This window comes from Bufo bufo, chromosome 9 (assembly GCF_905171765.1).
Source record: "Bufo bufo chromosome 9, aBufBuf1.1, whole genome shotgun sequence".
NCBI lineage: Eukaryota > Metazoa > Chordata > Amphibia > Anura > Bufonidae > Bufo > Bufo bufo.
This window is the reverse complement of record NC_053397.1, coordinates 212,382,207-212,398,360: the sequence shown is the minus strand read 5'-3', so window position 1 is coordinate 212,398,360 and position 16,154 is coordinate 212,382,207. Positions and strand designations below refer to the sequence as shown.

Sequence of the window (16,154 nt, the reverse complement as noted above, 5' to 3'; positions counted from 1 at the left end):
GCTGTTTTTTCACGCGCTTCCAATAGTTTTTTTTTTTATTGTGGCATGGCTCCTATGAAAGTGTCTATGGCTCGGTAATGATTTGCCAAAATACAGTACAAAGTGTAGGACAGTACTGCACAATGTATTGCAGCCTGCATAATTCCACGTAATAAAAAATGAGACCTTATCTGAAGGCAGAACACGACAGTACAGGTGATATTACCTGCTTCCCTCCTGTAAGAGCGCTATGGCAATTCTGATTCGGTTTCTTAAGAAGATCAACATGAGGATGATGATAACTTCAACAATGCAGAGGATAATCACTATGGAAGAAAACAGACAGGTCGAAGTCATGGTCAAAGCAACATTTTTAGTTATCTTTGTAAATGTCTTCCATTACTGATCTTCTATTGTTCATGGGTTACATCCTGTATTATACTCCAGAGCTGCACTCACTATTCTGCTGGTGCAGTCACTGTGTACATACATTACTTATCCTGTACTGATCCTGAGTTACATCCTGTATTATACTCCAGAGCTGCACTCACTATTCTGCTGGTGGAGTCACTGTGTACATACATTACTTATCCTGTACTGATCCTGAGTTACTTCCTGTATTATACTCCAGAGCTGCACTCACTATTCTGCTGGTGGTGTCACTGTGTACATACATTACTTATCCTGTACTGATCCTGAGTTACATTCTGTATTATACTCCAGAGCTGTACTCACTTTTCTTCTGGTGCAGTCACTGTGTACATACATTACATTACTTATCCTGTACTGATCCTGAGTTACATCCTGTATTATACTCCAGAGCTGCACTCACTATTCTGCTGGTGGTGTCACTGTGTACATACATTACTTATCCTGTACTGATCCTGAGTTACATTCTGTATTATACTCCAGAGCTGTACTCACTTTTCTTCTGGTGCAGTCACTGTGTACATACATTACATTACTTACCCTGTACTGATCCTGAGTTACATCCTGTATTATACTCCAGAGCTGCACTCACTATTCTGCTGGTGCAGTCACTGTGTACATACATTACTTATCCTGTACTGATCCTGAGTTACATCCTGTATTATACTCCAGAGCTGCACTCACTATTCTGCTGGTGGAGTCACTGTGTACGTAGATTACTTATTCTGTCCTGATTTCTGAGTTACAGTCTGTGTTATACTCCAGAGCTGCACCCCTGCTTCTTGCTGTGACAGTCCACAAGTCAGATAACTCACCATTGACAGCTGAACTCCTATAATGCAGTTATTTATTTCTGTATCACATTATTGTACAATGTCTTGTGTAAAGACTAAACTTCTAAGAATATACACTTTGAGCAGACACCGAACAGGCAGGGAATGCTGGGAAACTACATGTTTGAAGCCTATAGAATAATAAATGCAGCTCTGGAGTATAATACATTCTGTAAATCAAGGACGTGTTGGATTTTTTCTTTCTTTAAGTCACATGCATTGTTCAGTTTTACAGAAATACTTACTGAACGCCAACCACGTGTCCCTCAGCTGTAAATAGACCCTGAAGTCCGTCTGCAGCCCGATGTCATAAATGGTTAAGTCGGAGCCAGGGACCCCTTTCAAGTTGTTATATTCCCAAAAGCAATGCCATATGCCTAAAGAGGAGAGAGTTACGGACTGATCACTTTGCAGAGCATCATGGAGGTTAACAAGTCCACGTAGAGCACCAGTCGGGGGACGAGGGGTACCAGACAGACGGGCTGTCTACAGCTGGGGATATCAGAGACAGTGGGAGACACCTTCCTTATCTATGCATTAGACATCTCAAGATGGGATCTAGAATCAAGACGTCCTTCCCCCTGACTTTACCGAGACACGATGACCACACAGGAGGCGACTATAATCGAGTAAATCCAGTCCACGCACTTCATGGGCTTTTATGTATTAAAGGGAAACAGACTTGGTTGACTGTCGCCAACCAATTACCAGTAGAAGTGACTCCCCATAGTACAGAAGGTCTGGAAAGCCTTGGTATTAGCCCCCAGCCAACCCCCCCCCAAACACTCCAAGGGCATGATGGCTGCCCGTCTGGTACTTAAATCATCCCAAAATCATGCATTGATATAGGTCACTGACATTCACAGCAGACCCACCGCCACAAGGTACAGTCGTACCCTTACACATAGTACCCCCCTCTATGTGTAAGGGTACGATTGTACCACGTGGCGGTGGGTGGGTCTGCTGTGAGTTTTGCACACTGGAAAATCTGCAGCGGCAAAATCTGCACCAGATCAGGTGGATATTCTTGCATTAATGCTGTGTACACATGCATGTTCACACTGCAGATTTTGGCAAGTTTTCCGCACCAAAATCTGATCTCCATCTGTGTTCCGATTGTTTTTAATGGGAAATCTGCACTGTAGTTTATACAGAATTTTTTTTCCTGCTTGTAGATTCAAAATCTTGAAGGGATAACAAAGCAACCTGTTCATTCTTGTTGCAGATTCCATGTGGATACATGTTTTGCATGGATTTTAACCTATTCCGCCCTAGAGGATTTTCCATTTTTGCATTTCCGTTTTTTATGCCCTGCCTTTCCGGATCCATGACTTTTATTTTTCTGCTCACAATTCGGTTCTGTTTTTACGGTGTTCACTATGCAGTAAAACTGACCTGTTCCCTTTATTCTCCGGGTCAGTATTATTACAACCTTACCACATTTACAAACTTTTTTTTTTGTGTTTTATTTAATACTGTAGAAAAGAATGTTTGGAAAAATATATATTTTTTTTCCTTTTTCATTGTCATATTCTGACCTTCAAAACATTTTTATTTTTATGTCTGTGGAGTTGTTTAAGGCCTCCTTTTTTTGGAGCATGTATGACTTTTTGCTCACTTTTTATTCAGTAGGTGAAGTGACTTTTTCTTTTTCCGCTGTATGGAATAAATATTTTTTAGATTTTAATTTAGTTCAGGCATTTTGGGACACAGTTAATTATTTTTTATGGCTTATTTCTAATTATATTTCATTTTTAAATTAATTATTTTAATTAATAAAAAAACAAACAAACGGAAAAGCCGACTCAGATGCCATGGTCACAATTTCCCACGGCATCTGTGTGGCTAATTGTCTGCGCTTGGCATTATTGCCGATTACAGACATTAGCCCTGGATGTCTGCTGTGTGAAATAGCAGGCCCCCAGCGGTTGTGGAGCTGGAGAGCAGGTGCCATACATATACGGCGCTGATCGTCAAGGGGTTAATGTGGTTTTCAGTCCTCCCATTGATTTCAATTGGATTGCCAAAAAACCACATGAAAATCCACACAGAAAAAAAATGTCAAGATAGATGTGGAATTCGTTGCAGAAACTTTCCAGTATATAAAATCTCATCTACTTTGCCTTTACTGTAAGCACTGGGCAATTCCGTTGCGAAAAATCCACTGTGTTTACGCCATGTGTCTCTGTACCCGAAGCATGCCTGCCACATAATAACTGAAATACTGCAGCATGGTACATTTTACAGAACCTTTGGGTATCAGGGCTCCCATTGGCACCTATGAAGCAATTTGTATAAATGACCCCCAGTAGATTCAGCACCAATACAATATATAAGACTTACCGTACCCCACAACTCCAATGACACCGAATATAAAAATCCAGAAAAATACCCCCGCAGTGAATCTTAGAAGTATGAGGAAGAGGAGGCTGATGACCATTGCAATAAAGAGAGCTCTAGGAGGAAAGCACATGGAACAAAATAACATTTACATTTTTTTTTTACTAATTCCGAAAATTGCATGTTTGTTTAGAGTTAGGAGACCCCGGCACCTAAAAGATTTCTTATCACTCACAAGTAAATTAGATTATTTGCTCTTTGCCAACTTGACATAATAAAGGCAGCAGATAGGAGATCAAAAACAGCATCCAGAGAAACCTTCCTGAGCTGGAACTAATTAAATCGGGATCATATATTTTAACTCCTTAAGGTCGCATTCACAAAGGGGTAAAAGTGTAACTTTTTTTAAAGGGGACATCTTTATCAACATGACCTGATCCGTCATCCAAACATGGAGAAGTCTGTGATTTTGGACCACTGCTGAGAACCTGCCTGGGGTTCTGCAACGTTTCAGTCTGTGAAGAAATGTTTTGCTATTTGCTAAGCCCTGTTCAATGTACTGACACCAAGGCCGTCAGGATGCTGCATCCAGTGCGCATCATAGGATGACCTGATGATAGATGTGCACGGCAGGGAACAGCACATTAAAGTCGGGAGTGACCGCAGAGGTAAATATATAACTGATAGATACTTTTTTTCTTAGTCTGATCTGGGGACTGATATATAATTCTTAGTCTGATCTGGGGTCTGATAAATAATTCTTAGGCCCCCTGCACACGAACGTGTGCGCCCCGTGGTCGTGCTGCGGCCTGCAAAATGCGGGCCGCAATGCACGAACACATTCCGTGGGACAGCCACAGCGGAACGCTGACCCATTCACTTGAATGGGTCCACGATCCGGCCATTCCGCAAAAAGATAAGACATGTTCTATCTTTTTGCGGAACGGAAGTACGGGACGAAACCCCACGGAAGCACTCCGTAGTGCTTCCGTAGGGTTCCGTTCCGTGCTTCCGTTCCGTACCATTCCGCATCTCCGGATTTGCGGACCCATTCAAGTGAATGGGTCCGCATTCGTGATGCGGAATGCCCACGGAACGGCACCTGTGTATTGTGGATCCGTAAATGCGGTCCGCAATACGGCAACGGGTAGCACACGTTCGTGTGCAGGGGGCCTTAGTCTGATCTGGGGTCTGATAAATAATTCTTAGTCTGATCTGGGGTCCGATATATAATTCTTAGTCTGATCTGGGGTCTGATATATAATTCTTAGTCTGATCTGGGGTCTGATCAATAACTCTTAGTCTGATTTGGGGTCTGATAAATAATTCTTAGTCTGATCTGGGGTCTGATATATAATGCTTAGTCTGATCTGGGGTCCGATATATAATTCTTAGTCTGATCTGGGGTCTGATATATAATTCTTAGTCTGATCTGGGGTCTGATATATAATTCTTAGTCTGATCTGGGGTCTGATAACTAATTCTTAGTCTGATCTGGGGTCTGATATATAATGCTTAGTCTGATATGGTGTCTAATAAATACTATATTTTTCGCTTTATAAGGCCTCATGCACACGACCGTATGGCTTTTTCAGTATTTTGCGGTCCGCAAAAAACGGATCCGCAAAAAATACAGATGACGTTCGTGTGCATTCAGTTTTTTGCGGAACGGAACAGCTGGCCCCTAATAGAACAGTACTATCCTTGTCCGTTATGCGGACAATAATAGGACATGTTCTATCTTTGAACGGAACGTAAAAACGGAAATACGGAAACGGAAGGCATACAGAGTACCTTCTGTTTTTCTGCGGATCCATTGAAATGAATGGTTCTGTATACGGACCATATATGGAACGCAAAAAAACGAACGTTAACAGAAATTAAAGAACCTTTGTGTGCATGAGGCCTAAGGCAACTTCCACATCAGCGTTTTGCATTCCTTTTTTAAGCTCCGGCACAGGATCTCAAAACCGGGGCAAAACTCTTCAGTTTTGCCCCTATTTATTGTCAATGGGGACAAAACAGAACAAACCAGATCAGGATGCATTCTGTTCCAGTTTGTTCCGTTTTTTGACCGGACACAAAACTGCTGCAAGCTGCGGTTTTGTGTCTGGTCTGCGAAACTGAGCAAACCGGATCCAGCATTAAATTAATGTAAGTCAATGGTGCCGGATCCGTTCATTTCGGTGACAAAAAAAAGAAACAGATCCGGCACCCATTGACTTGTTTTTCATGCCGGATACGGTTTGTTCAGTTTCTATTTAATACAACTGGATCCAGACAAAACGGATGCACCCAGATGTATTAAATGAAATGGAAGCGTTTTATTAAGGTTTTGAGATCCTGTGCCGGATCTCAAAACCTGAATAAAAAACACTAATGTGAAAGTAGCCTAAGATGCACCAGATTCTAAGACACACCTAGGTTTTAGGAGGAGAAAAATCAGAATATATTTTTTTTCATCAGAACCCCAAATTAGACTCCCAGTCTTCATCGGACCTCAGATCAGACACCCAATATGAGACCTCAGATCAGACGAAAAGAAAATAACTAAACAGATTTCCTCTCCAAACAGCACACTGCACTCGTCGCTCCCTGGTCTTCTCCAGGCCCATAATGCACTGTGACCTGACGTCACACAGCATCAGGTCATGGTGCCCGCAATAAGTTTTGACGCTGTACGCAGTCAGGATAGTCCAGCGCAGGCCCTGAGAAGACGAGGGAGCGGTGAGCACAGCCAGCGCTACACTCACCCCTGCCACTGCATACTAATTAGCACTTCTATAATGGAAACGCTCATTAGTATTTACTTTATAAGACACATTGCCATTTTCTTTTGGTGGAAAAAAGTGTGTCTTATAAAGCAAAAAATATGGTAATTCTTAGTCTGATCTGGGGTCTGATCAATAACTCTTAGTCTGATTTGGGGTCTGATAAATAATTCTTAGTATGATTTGGGGTCTGATAAATAATTCTTAGTCTGATCTGGGGTCTGATCACTAACTCTTAGTCTGATTTGGGGTCTGATAAATAATTCTTAGTCTGATCTGGGGTCTGATAAATAATTCTTAGTCTGATCTGGGGTCTGATAAATAATTCTTAGTATGATTTGGGGTCTGATAAATAATTCTTAGTCTGATCTGGGGTCTGATAAATAATTCTTAGTCTGATCTGGGGTCTGATAAATAATTCTTAGTCTGATCTGGGGTCTGATAAATAATTCTTAGTCTGATCTGGGGTCTAATAAATAATTCTTAGTCTGATCTGGGGTCTGATAAATAATTCTTAGTCTGATCTGGGGTCTGATAAATAATTCTTAGTCTGATCTGGGGTCTGATAAATAATTCTTAGTCTGATCTGGGGTCTAATAAATAATTTTTACTCTGATGTGAGGTCTGACAAATAATTCTTAATCTGAGCGGGGGGTTTGATAAATAATTCTTAGTGTGAACTGGGTTGTGTGTGTCTGGCAAAAATCAGGCCACAGATCCAACTTTTGTGCGAGAATAAGTCCAGCTGTCACATTTAAAAAATGACCCCCCGCCCTAACACACACACACACACACACACACTTAAATAAAATGTAGGTGCTAATAACACCAGGATAGTGATTTATAAGTGTTGTGTATTACTGGTTTATGCCTTTTTTATGTTTTGCAAAAATAAATAAATAATAATAATTTGATAAGGGTTCCCTGAGATATTTTCCAAAGGGTTCCCCAAGGCTTGGGAACACTGCTCTAAGCCACAGGCCATTAAATATTAAAGTCAGATTTGCAGTAGCAGAAATCTTTCATCTGGTAAATCAGTGGTGGCCTGAGGTCAAATAATTCACTTGACATCTTCTCACTTTCGATGTTCATTTGGACAGCATCTTCCCATTATAAACCCCATTAACAATGTAGTGGAAGCAGTATCATTGGTATGTGTCAATTATTTTTTGTATGACAGTTTTAGGAGGTTTCTTATTGAAGCTGAGGTGGTGCAGAGGTAGCAGTTACACCTGGCCCTAGTGCCTGAGGGGATCCAAACACTAGCATTATACATAGCACATGATAGGTGGGGGGGGGGGGGGGGCTTTTACAGTATAGCACACATTACACTTACATTAAGATCCAGTACCAGGAACTTGCATAGTCCTCAAAGATCTTCATACCGATGGATCTGGCATCAAGGACGGCATTTATCCCACTGGTGAGTAAAAGGGAATTAAGAAAAAAATCTTATAACAAAAATCTGTAAAAAAAATTCTCCACTTGGACCCAGGTTATAGTGTAAATTAGTGCGGTGCTAAAACAGCCATGTTACATCTATGCGACAAATGTTACATGGAAGAGGATACAACTGTTATTTGAGGCAAATGTTAGAAATAACAAGAATAGTAATTCTTCGGGCCCTAATCAATCCAGGACTCTGTAATATAATATAGCAGGCGTGGGATGATGGGGCAGATAGTTCCCCCTTGTTTTATATGCTTTTATCCTGTACCCTCGTTCTGTGATTGCCTCATAGGTCCACCTGGGAGGAACATACAGAAAGTCTATGCAGTAATGAGAGGCAGTGCATTATATAGCAGTGGAACCTCCTGTGACAACTTCTATACACATAGCTCCATGTACTCAAATGGTAGTCACAATGTTTGTAGGTAAACCTCACCTACCACTATAGAATATACTAAAAGGGGTAAAGATACTTCAGAGGACTTATGGTTTAGTATTACAGTACAAATATGTGCTAGACCTACATGCAGTACCACAGAGGACTACTACAAGGGGTTAACCAATGCTAAAAGAGTTCATGCAATGATTTAAAGTTAAATGTAGTGATTTATTGCGTTAAAGGGAACTCCATAGCAATGTATTGGCAAACTAATGGATAACATTTGACAGACTGTGTTTAGGTTACCAGGGTGATAGACTCGTTCTGCCCCCTGGTTAGGAGTTTTAGAGTGCTGAAGTCTGAGGAGATGCTACAAAGAAAGAGGTTTGTGCTGAGAGCTCCTGCATGGACTAAGCCCAAGCTCGGAGAACATCTGTCTCTGAGACTACAACTGCCAAGGAAGCAACTGTGCTAACAAAGAACCTCTGAAAGAAAGAGACCAGACATCCTAGAAGGTCTATAACCCACAGGGCTGTGTATTCGACAGGGAGTACAACAACCACCATCACTGTTGCCTCTACACTGCTGTACTACTGCTCCTATCAAGAGAGACTTTAAATTGCAACCAACAGACCTGGTTAATGACTCCACCATACACCCGCCGGCCCCTACATCAGCTCTCCTCCTGCCTTGCACCCATCTACCCAACACCAAGGGCACCATAATTACCACTAGGCAGGTGCCCCAATATCAGGGTCTGCCCTGAGGGAAGAAAGGGTTTGCCCTCCTGTCACCGCACAGCCCCAGGGTAGTGATTGCCACCGCGAACTGTAAGTGCAACTACCAGCATCCTGGCCACTAGCACTCCTCCCATCCTCCGCTTCCCTTTCCCAGGTCGTTGCATATACATTCGGTTCAGCCTCTCAACATAACTTAGACTGAGGCTACATCCCATTGGCATCCATTGTTTTCAATTGTCCTGCCCATTATATTGCACAGTGGCACACCTTGGCACGCATGGAATTTAGACAAAGTTTTGGCTATGACATCACGCTAGCAATGCAAACCCTGGGTGTCAAGGAGACATGGCTGCCTGTCCATGGCTGCCTTCAAAGTGGCAATTTTGCTTTGAAGCCCATTAACTTCAGACTCTGGCTCTGATCTCTGATACATGCTAAAAGCTGAAAAGTCCATCATTGATTAGGGCCCCTTGTGTCAAATATACTTGTCATACACTTAAGTAGTAGTCATTTTATAGGCAGAGGCGGTATTCAGCCTATAAAGTGTCTGTCCACCCTGTGCGGGAATGACAGTCACACCCCAAATTCCAACATGCTCGCTGCCATCAAAATGGCCTGAAAAAGAAAAAGTATTAAATTATGTCATGCATGAAAGCAGCGGAGGCGTTACCCCCTGCAGCATTAGATGTGTCTCCTCGGGGGAGGTCATCACATCATGGTCTTTAGTAAAGGGTTAAAAAATCAAATGGCGCGTCATATTCACTTGTTCAGTGCTGGCTTCCATGCATCGTATATGTATTCAGCTTTAGAACATAGCAATATCTGTTCAGGGCAATTCTGGAGGCAAAGCTGAGGAGGCAGCTTTCACCCTGCAGAACATACGATAATATGACTGGAGCGGAAAGATGCAGGTAAGCTGCTGGTCTTATGGCCTGCTCCAAATGCCTTCAACCCTGCACCCAATAGACCGGAAAATCTGATAATCTGGCATTCGACATGGGCAGTGCTTTTAAATGTCAAAGGTTGAAGGCCTGTAGGCCCCGGCAGTGTCAGTGTAGCCCTGCTTTCTGTGGATGAGAGCCTGTCTGTCTATAAAGGTGACTTGAGGAAAAGCCCAGCTAATACTTACGACGCCCTGCAAAGAGGCAGAACAAAGCTGCACTCTGTCCCTCAGATACTGGCGGGGTTTGCAGGGGCGTAGCTATAGGGGGTGCAGAGGTAGCAGGAGCCTTAGGCCCCTTTCACACGGGCGAGTATTCCGCGTGGATGCGATGCGTGAGTTGAAAACTCATTGCACCCGCACTGAATCCTGACCCATTCATTTCTATGGGGCTGTGCACACGAGCGGTGATTTTCACGCATCACTTGTGCTTTGCGTGAAAATCGCAGCATGCTCCTCTTTGTGCGTTTTTCACGTAACGTAGGCCCCATAGAAATAAATGGGGTTGCGTGAAAATCGCAAGCATCCGCAAGCAAGTGCGGATGCGGTGTGATTTTCACGCACAGTTGCTAGGTGACGATCGGGATGGGGACCCGATCATTATTATTTTCCCTTATAACATGGTTATAAGGGAAAATATTAGCATTCTGAATACAGAATGCATAGTACAATAGGGCTGGAGGGGTTAAAAAATAAAAAATAATTTAACTCGCCTTAATCCACTTGATCGCGCAGCCCGGCTTCTCTTCCGTCTTCTTCTTTGCTGTGTGCAGGAAAAGGACCTGTGGTGACGTCACTCCGGTCATCACATAATCCATCACCATGGTAAAAGATCATGTGACGGACCATGTGAAGACCGGAGTGACGTCACCACAGGTCCTTTTCCTGCACACAGCAAAGAAGAAGACGGAAGAGAAGCCGGGCTGCGCGATCAAGTGGATTAAGGCAAATTATTATTTTTTTATTTATTTTTTAACCCCTCCAGCGCTGTATTCAGAATGCTATTATTTTCCCTTATAACCATGTTATAAGGGAAAATAATACAATCTACAGAACACCGATCCCAAGCCCGAACTTCTGTGAAGAAGTTCGGGTTTGGGTACCAAACATGCCGATTTTTGTCACGCGCGTGCAAAACGCATTACAATGTTTTGCACTCGCGCGGAAAAATCGCGCATGTTCCCGCAACGCACCCGCACCTTTTTTCCGCAACGCCCGTGTGAAAGAGGCTTTAGGGGGGCCGAAAGATCCTTCTGCCACATAAGAAGACACCGGTATTATAAAAAGTGCTTGATGGTCAAGTTACACCTCTGGTTGGAGGGAAGGGGTTAGGTCAAAAATTTGGCATGGTACCCCCCCCCCCCCCCCCCTTAAATTTTTGCCTCAGGCAGCACAAAGGCTTTGTGCGTCCCTGCTCCTGGCCACAAAGCTCTGAGGGAAGGGGGGGCCCAAGCTGAACTCTTGCACCAGGGCCTATGAGCCTTTAGCTACGCCCCTGAGTAAAGGACCCCTTTAAATGGCAGGTGTCGTACAGAATGTTCACATTATATATAGAGAGAAATAAAGCCCATCTCTCACACAGGTAACTCTTTTCAGTAGGATCCAGGGTCAGACTGGGATTCCTTGGGCCCACCAAAGGAATTTTCTTGAGGTCCAACCCCTATATCATCAATAAAGTCTAAGAGATTTTAATTCAGAGAAATAGACCCTAGTGACAATTTATTGTCTCCAAAGGCAGCTCCAAATGTTTTCTTCTCTTGGACCTTTGGGGTCCACTTTGGGGAGCCTGGCCCACCGGAGGATCCGACCAAACCCTGTAGGGATCTCATTCCCCCTATAGTCTTAATTATTACTGCATTCTTTCCTACCAAGAACGAACTGTCTTTACAGCCCAGCCTGACTCCTTCGGCCTTATTCTCATGAATCTTAGGTGTCAGTATTGCTTTGTTCTTGCTGAGCACGTACAAGCCATACACAAAACATTAGGAATGGTGATTTGTAACCTTGTGGTTCCATGTTGAATGGTAGTTACATGGCTATAAAACAAAATGAAAGCTGTTATGAGGATGAAATAAACCGTAATTAAATGTCCGACAGATCCTGCAAATTACACAGCAGAGGAAGAAAATCATTAATACAGTGCAGAACTCCATTACAATACAGTACTATTATAGTGACTGATGCGCTGTAAAGAACTCCTTTGTAATACAGTGCTATTATAGCGACTGGTGGGCTGTGCAGGACTCCACTATAACCCAGTGCTAGTTTAGTGAATAGTGCGCTGTGGAGGACTTAATTTCAATAGAGTACTATAGTGACCGTTGCGCTGTGCAGGACTCCATTGTAATACAGTGCTATTATAGTGACCGTTGCGCTGTGCAGGACTCCATTGTAATACAGTGCTATTATAGTGACCGTTGCGCTGTGCAGGACTCCATTGTAACACAGTGACTGGCGCATTGTGTAGAACTCAGAATATTCATCACAGAGATTCCTATTACCACGTGCAGGACTCCAATATTCTAAACAACCATCATATTCTGGAGACTGATATAGTGTGCAGGACACCAATATGGAGACTTTTAAATTATACGCAGCCCCATATTAAGTAAACCTTGCAGAGCTCGATGACTCTACTATGTACAGAGCTCCATTCTGGAGGCTACTATCCTGTGCGCAGAGCTCCATTCTGGGGGCTACTATCCTGTGTGCAGAGCTCCATTCTGGGGGCTACTATCCTGTGTGCAGAGCTCCATTCTGGGGGCTACTATCCTGTGCGCAGAGCTCCATTCTGGGGGCTACTATCCTGTGTGCAGAGCTCCATTCTGGGGGCTACTATCCTGTGTGCAGAGCTCCATTCTGGGGGCTACTATCCTGTGTGCAGAGCTCCATTCTGGGGGCTACCATCCTGTGTGCAGAGCTCCATTCTGGGGGCTACTGTCCTGTGTGCAGAGCTCCATTCTGGAGGCTACTATCCTGAGCGCAGAACTCCATTCCGGGGGCTACTATCCTGTGTGCAGAACTCCATTCTGGAGGCTACTATCCTGTGCGCAGAACTCCATTCTGGAGGCTACTATCCTGTGCGCAGAGCTGCATTCTGGGGGCTACTATCCTGTGCGCAGAGCTCCATTCTGGGGGCTACTATCCTGTGCGCAGAGCACCATTCTGGGGGCTACTATCCTGTGTGCAGAACTCCATTCTGGAGGCTACTATCCTGTGCGCAGAGCTCCATTCTGGAGGCTACTATCCTGTGTGCAGAATTTCTTCTGGAGGCTACTATCCTGTGCGCAGAGCTCCATTCTGGAGGTTACTATCCTGTGTGCAGAGCTTCATTCTGGGGGCTACTATCCTGTGTGCAGAGCTCCATTCTGGAGGCTACTATCCTGTGTGCAGAGCTCCATTCTGGGGGCTACTATCCTGTGCGCAGAGCTCCATTCTGGGGGCTACTATCCTGTGCGCAGAGCTCCATTCTGGGGGCTACTATCCTGTGCGCAGAGCTCCATTCTGGGGGCTACTATCCTGTGCGCAGAGCTCCATTCTGGAGGCTACCATCTTGTGCGCAGAGCTCCATTCTGGGGGCTACTATCCTGTGTGCAGAGCTCCATTCTGGGGGCTACTATCCTGTGCGCAGAGCTCCATTCTGGGGGCTACTATCCTGTGCGCAGAGCTCCATTCTGGGGGCTACTATCCTGTGCGCAGAGCTCCATTCTGGAGGCTACTATCCTGTGCGCAGAGCTCCATTCTGGGGGCCACTATCCTGTGTGCAGAACTCCATTCTGGAGGCTACTATGCTGTGTGCAGAGCTCCATTCTGGGGGCTACTATCCTGTGCGCAGAGCTCCATTCTGGAGGCTACTATCCTGTGCGCAGAGCTCCATTCTGGGGGTTAGTATACTATGTGCAGAACTCCATTCTGGAGGCTACTATCCTGTGTGCAGAGCTCCATTCTGGAGGCTACTATCCTGTGCGCAGAGCTCCATTCTGGGGGCTACTATCCTGTGCGCAGAGCTCCATTCTGGGGGCTACTATCCTGTGCGCAGAGCTCCATTCTGGGGGCTACTATCCTGTGTGCAGAGCTCCATTCTGGAGGCTACTATCCTGTGCGCAGAGCGCCATTCTGGAGGCTACTATCCTGTGTGCAGAGCTCCATTCTGGGGGCTACTATCCTGTGCGCAGAACTCCATTCTGGAGGCTACTATCCTGTGCGCAGAGCGCCATTCTGGAGGCTACTATCCTGTGTGCAGAGCTCCATTCTGGGGGCTACTATCCTGTGTGCAGAGCTCCATTCTGGGGGCTACTATCCTGTGCGCAGAGCTCCATTCTGGGGGCTACTATCCTGTGCGCAGAGCTCCATTCTGGAGGCTACTATCCTGTGCGCAGAGCTCCATTCTGGGGGCTACTATCCTGTGCGCAGAGCTCCATTCTGGGGGCTACTATCCTGTGCGCAGAGCTCCATTCTGGGGGCTACTATCCTGTGCGCAGAGCTCCATTCTGGGGGCTACTATCCTGTGCGCAACTATCCTGTGCGCAGAGCTCCATTCTGGGGGCTACTATCCTGTGCGCAGAGCTCCATTCTGGGGGCTACTATCCTGTGCGCAGAGCTCCATTCTGGGGGCTACTATCCTGTGCGCAGAGCTCCATTCTGGGGGCCACTATCCTGTGCGCAGAGCTCCATTCTGGGGGCTACTATCCTGTGCGCAGAGCTCCATTCTGGGGGCTACTATCCTGTGCGCAGAGCTCCATTCTGGGGGCTACTATCCTGTGCGCAGAGCTCCATTCTGGAGGCTACTATCCTGTGCGCAGAGCTCCATTCTGGGGGCTACTATCCTGTGCGCAGAGCTCCATTCTGGGGGCTACTATCCTGTGCGCAGAGCTCCATTCTGGGGGCTACTATCCTGTGCGCAGAGCTCCATTCTGGAGGCTACTATCCTGTGCGCAGAGCTCCATTCTGGAGGTTACTATCCTGTGCGCAGAGCTCCATTCTGGGGGCTACTATCCTGTGCGCAGAGCTCCATTCTGGGGGCTACTATCCTGTGCGCAGAGCTCCATTCTGGGGGCTACTATCCTGTGCGCAGAGCTCCATTCTGGGGGCTACTATCCTGTGCGCAGAGCTCCATTCTGGAGGTTACTATCCTGTGCGCAGAGCTCCATTCTGGGGGCTACTATCCTGTGCGCAGAGCTCCATTCTGGGGGCTACTATCCTGTGTGCAGAGCTCCATTCTGGAGGTTAGTATACTATGTACAGAGCTCCATTCTGGGGGCTACTATCCTGTGTGCAGAGCTCCATTCTGGAGGTTAGTATACTATGTGCAGAGCTCCATTCTGGGGGCTACTATCCTGTGTGCAGAGCTCCATTCTGGAGGTTAGTATACTATGTGCAGAGCTCCATTTTGCAGGGTATTATACTGTGTGCAGAGCTTCATCGCCATGGAGGCTATTACAGACTCTCTGGAGCATCGTCTATTGTTCTGAGCTCTAGGTGTTAGGTGTATCACTGTTGTAAGGTGTCTCCTAGCTCTAGAACCCTAAATATTAGTTCTTCTAAAAGTGCCATTGTTCTATAGTAGACTAAAGCTGCACCACCAGATGAAGTTCTGACATTGGGCACTGAACTACTTATCCTGACAACTTAGCATTACAAATGTATCTTTGTTCCTTGACCCAAAAAGAAGGAGTCTTAAAGCATATATATTGCACCTAACAATAAAGGGGCACATATAGCAGATTCAACCCAAAGGTTGCGTGGGTCCTAAGAATACACGAGAACGCATTCTCTTCAGTCAATAGGATTTAAGTAGGATCCTTACTTAGCCGCTTCTCTCAGATCAGTTACGTTCCTCATGTGGCCACTTCCATCTTTAAACAGCGTCTTATTAGCAACAGACAGAATGCCATTCCTGGTGGAGAAATCTGGGAAGCACCTCTGCAGGACTGTGGAGGGGAAGAACAGGGTGAGCAAAGAACACACATGTATATTCTTTAAAAGACTTAACTGATGTGACGCATGGGGGACGCGTCCCCGCTGCAGCACACGTGACCCTTGTCAAACCAGATGTGGGCACATGGGCCCTGAGCACAACAGTGGCAGTGGGGGATAGATGGAGCTAGAACCCTGCGGGGGAAGGGAGGGGGCAGGTAGTAAAGCCCCCAAACATGGAAAACCCCTTTAAAGGGGTAGTCAAGAGTTTAAAATAAATATTCGAAAGGTTCACTCCGCTCCTGACTGCCAGGCTTTATTTTCATGAACTCAGCAGCAACTTGCCCATATACCACAGGTGACCGCTGCTGAAAATCA

The 16,154-nt window shown here is 45.3% G+C and overlaps 1 protein-coding gene across 3 annotated transcripts in view; it reads right to left on the bottom strand.

Annotated features, from left to right (window-relative positions):
• SLC44A5 (solute carrier family 44 member 5) overlaps positions 1 to 16,154 on the bottom strand; it is a 149,684-nt gene that overhangs the window by 28,028 nt on the left and 105,502 nt on the right. For all 3 annotated transcript variants that reach the window (XM_040408663.1, XM_040408662.1, XM_040408661.1), the window contains exons 8-12: positions 15,667 to 15,790; positions 7,689 to 7,772; positions 3,585 to 3,697; positions 1,487 to 1,618; positions 206 to 305 (exon numbers count right to left, since the gene is read on the bottom strand). In XM_040408663.1, the coding sequence (XP_040264597.1) occupies positions 206 to 305; positions 1,487 to 1,618; positions 3,585 to 3,697; positions 7,689 to 7,772; positions 15,667 to 15,790 (553 nt within the window). The remainder of the gene's footprint in view (positions 1 to 205; positions 306 to 1,486; positions 1,619 to 3,584; positions 3,698 to 7,688; positions 7,773 to 15,666; positions 15,791 to 16,154) is intronic.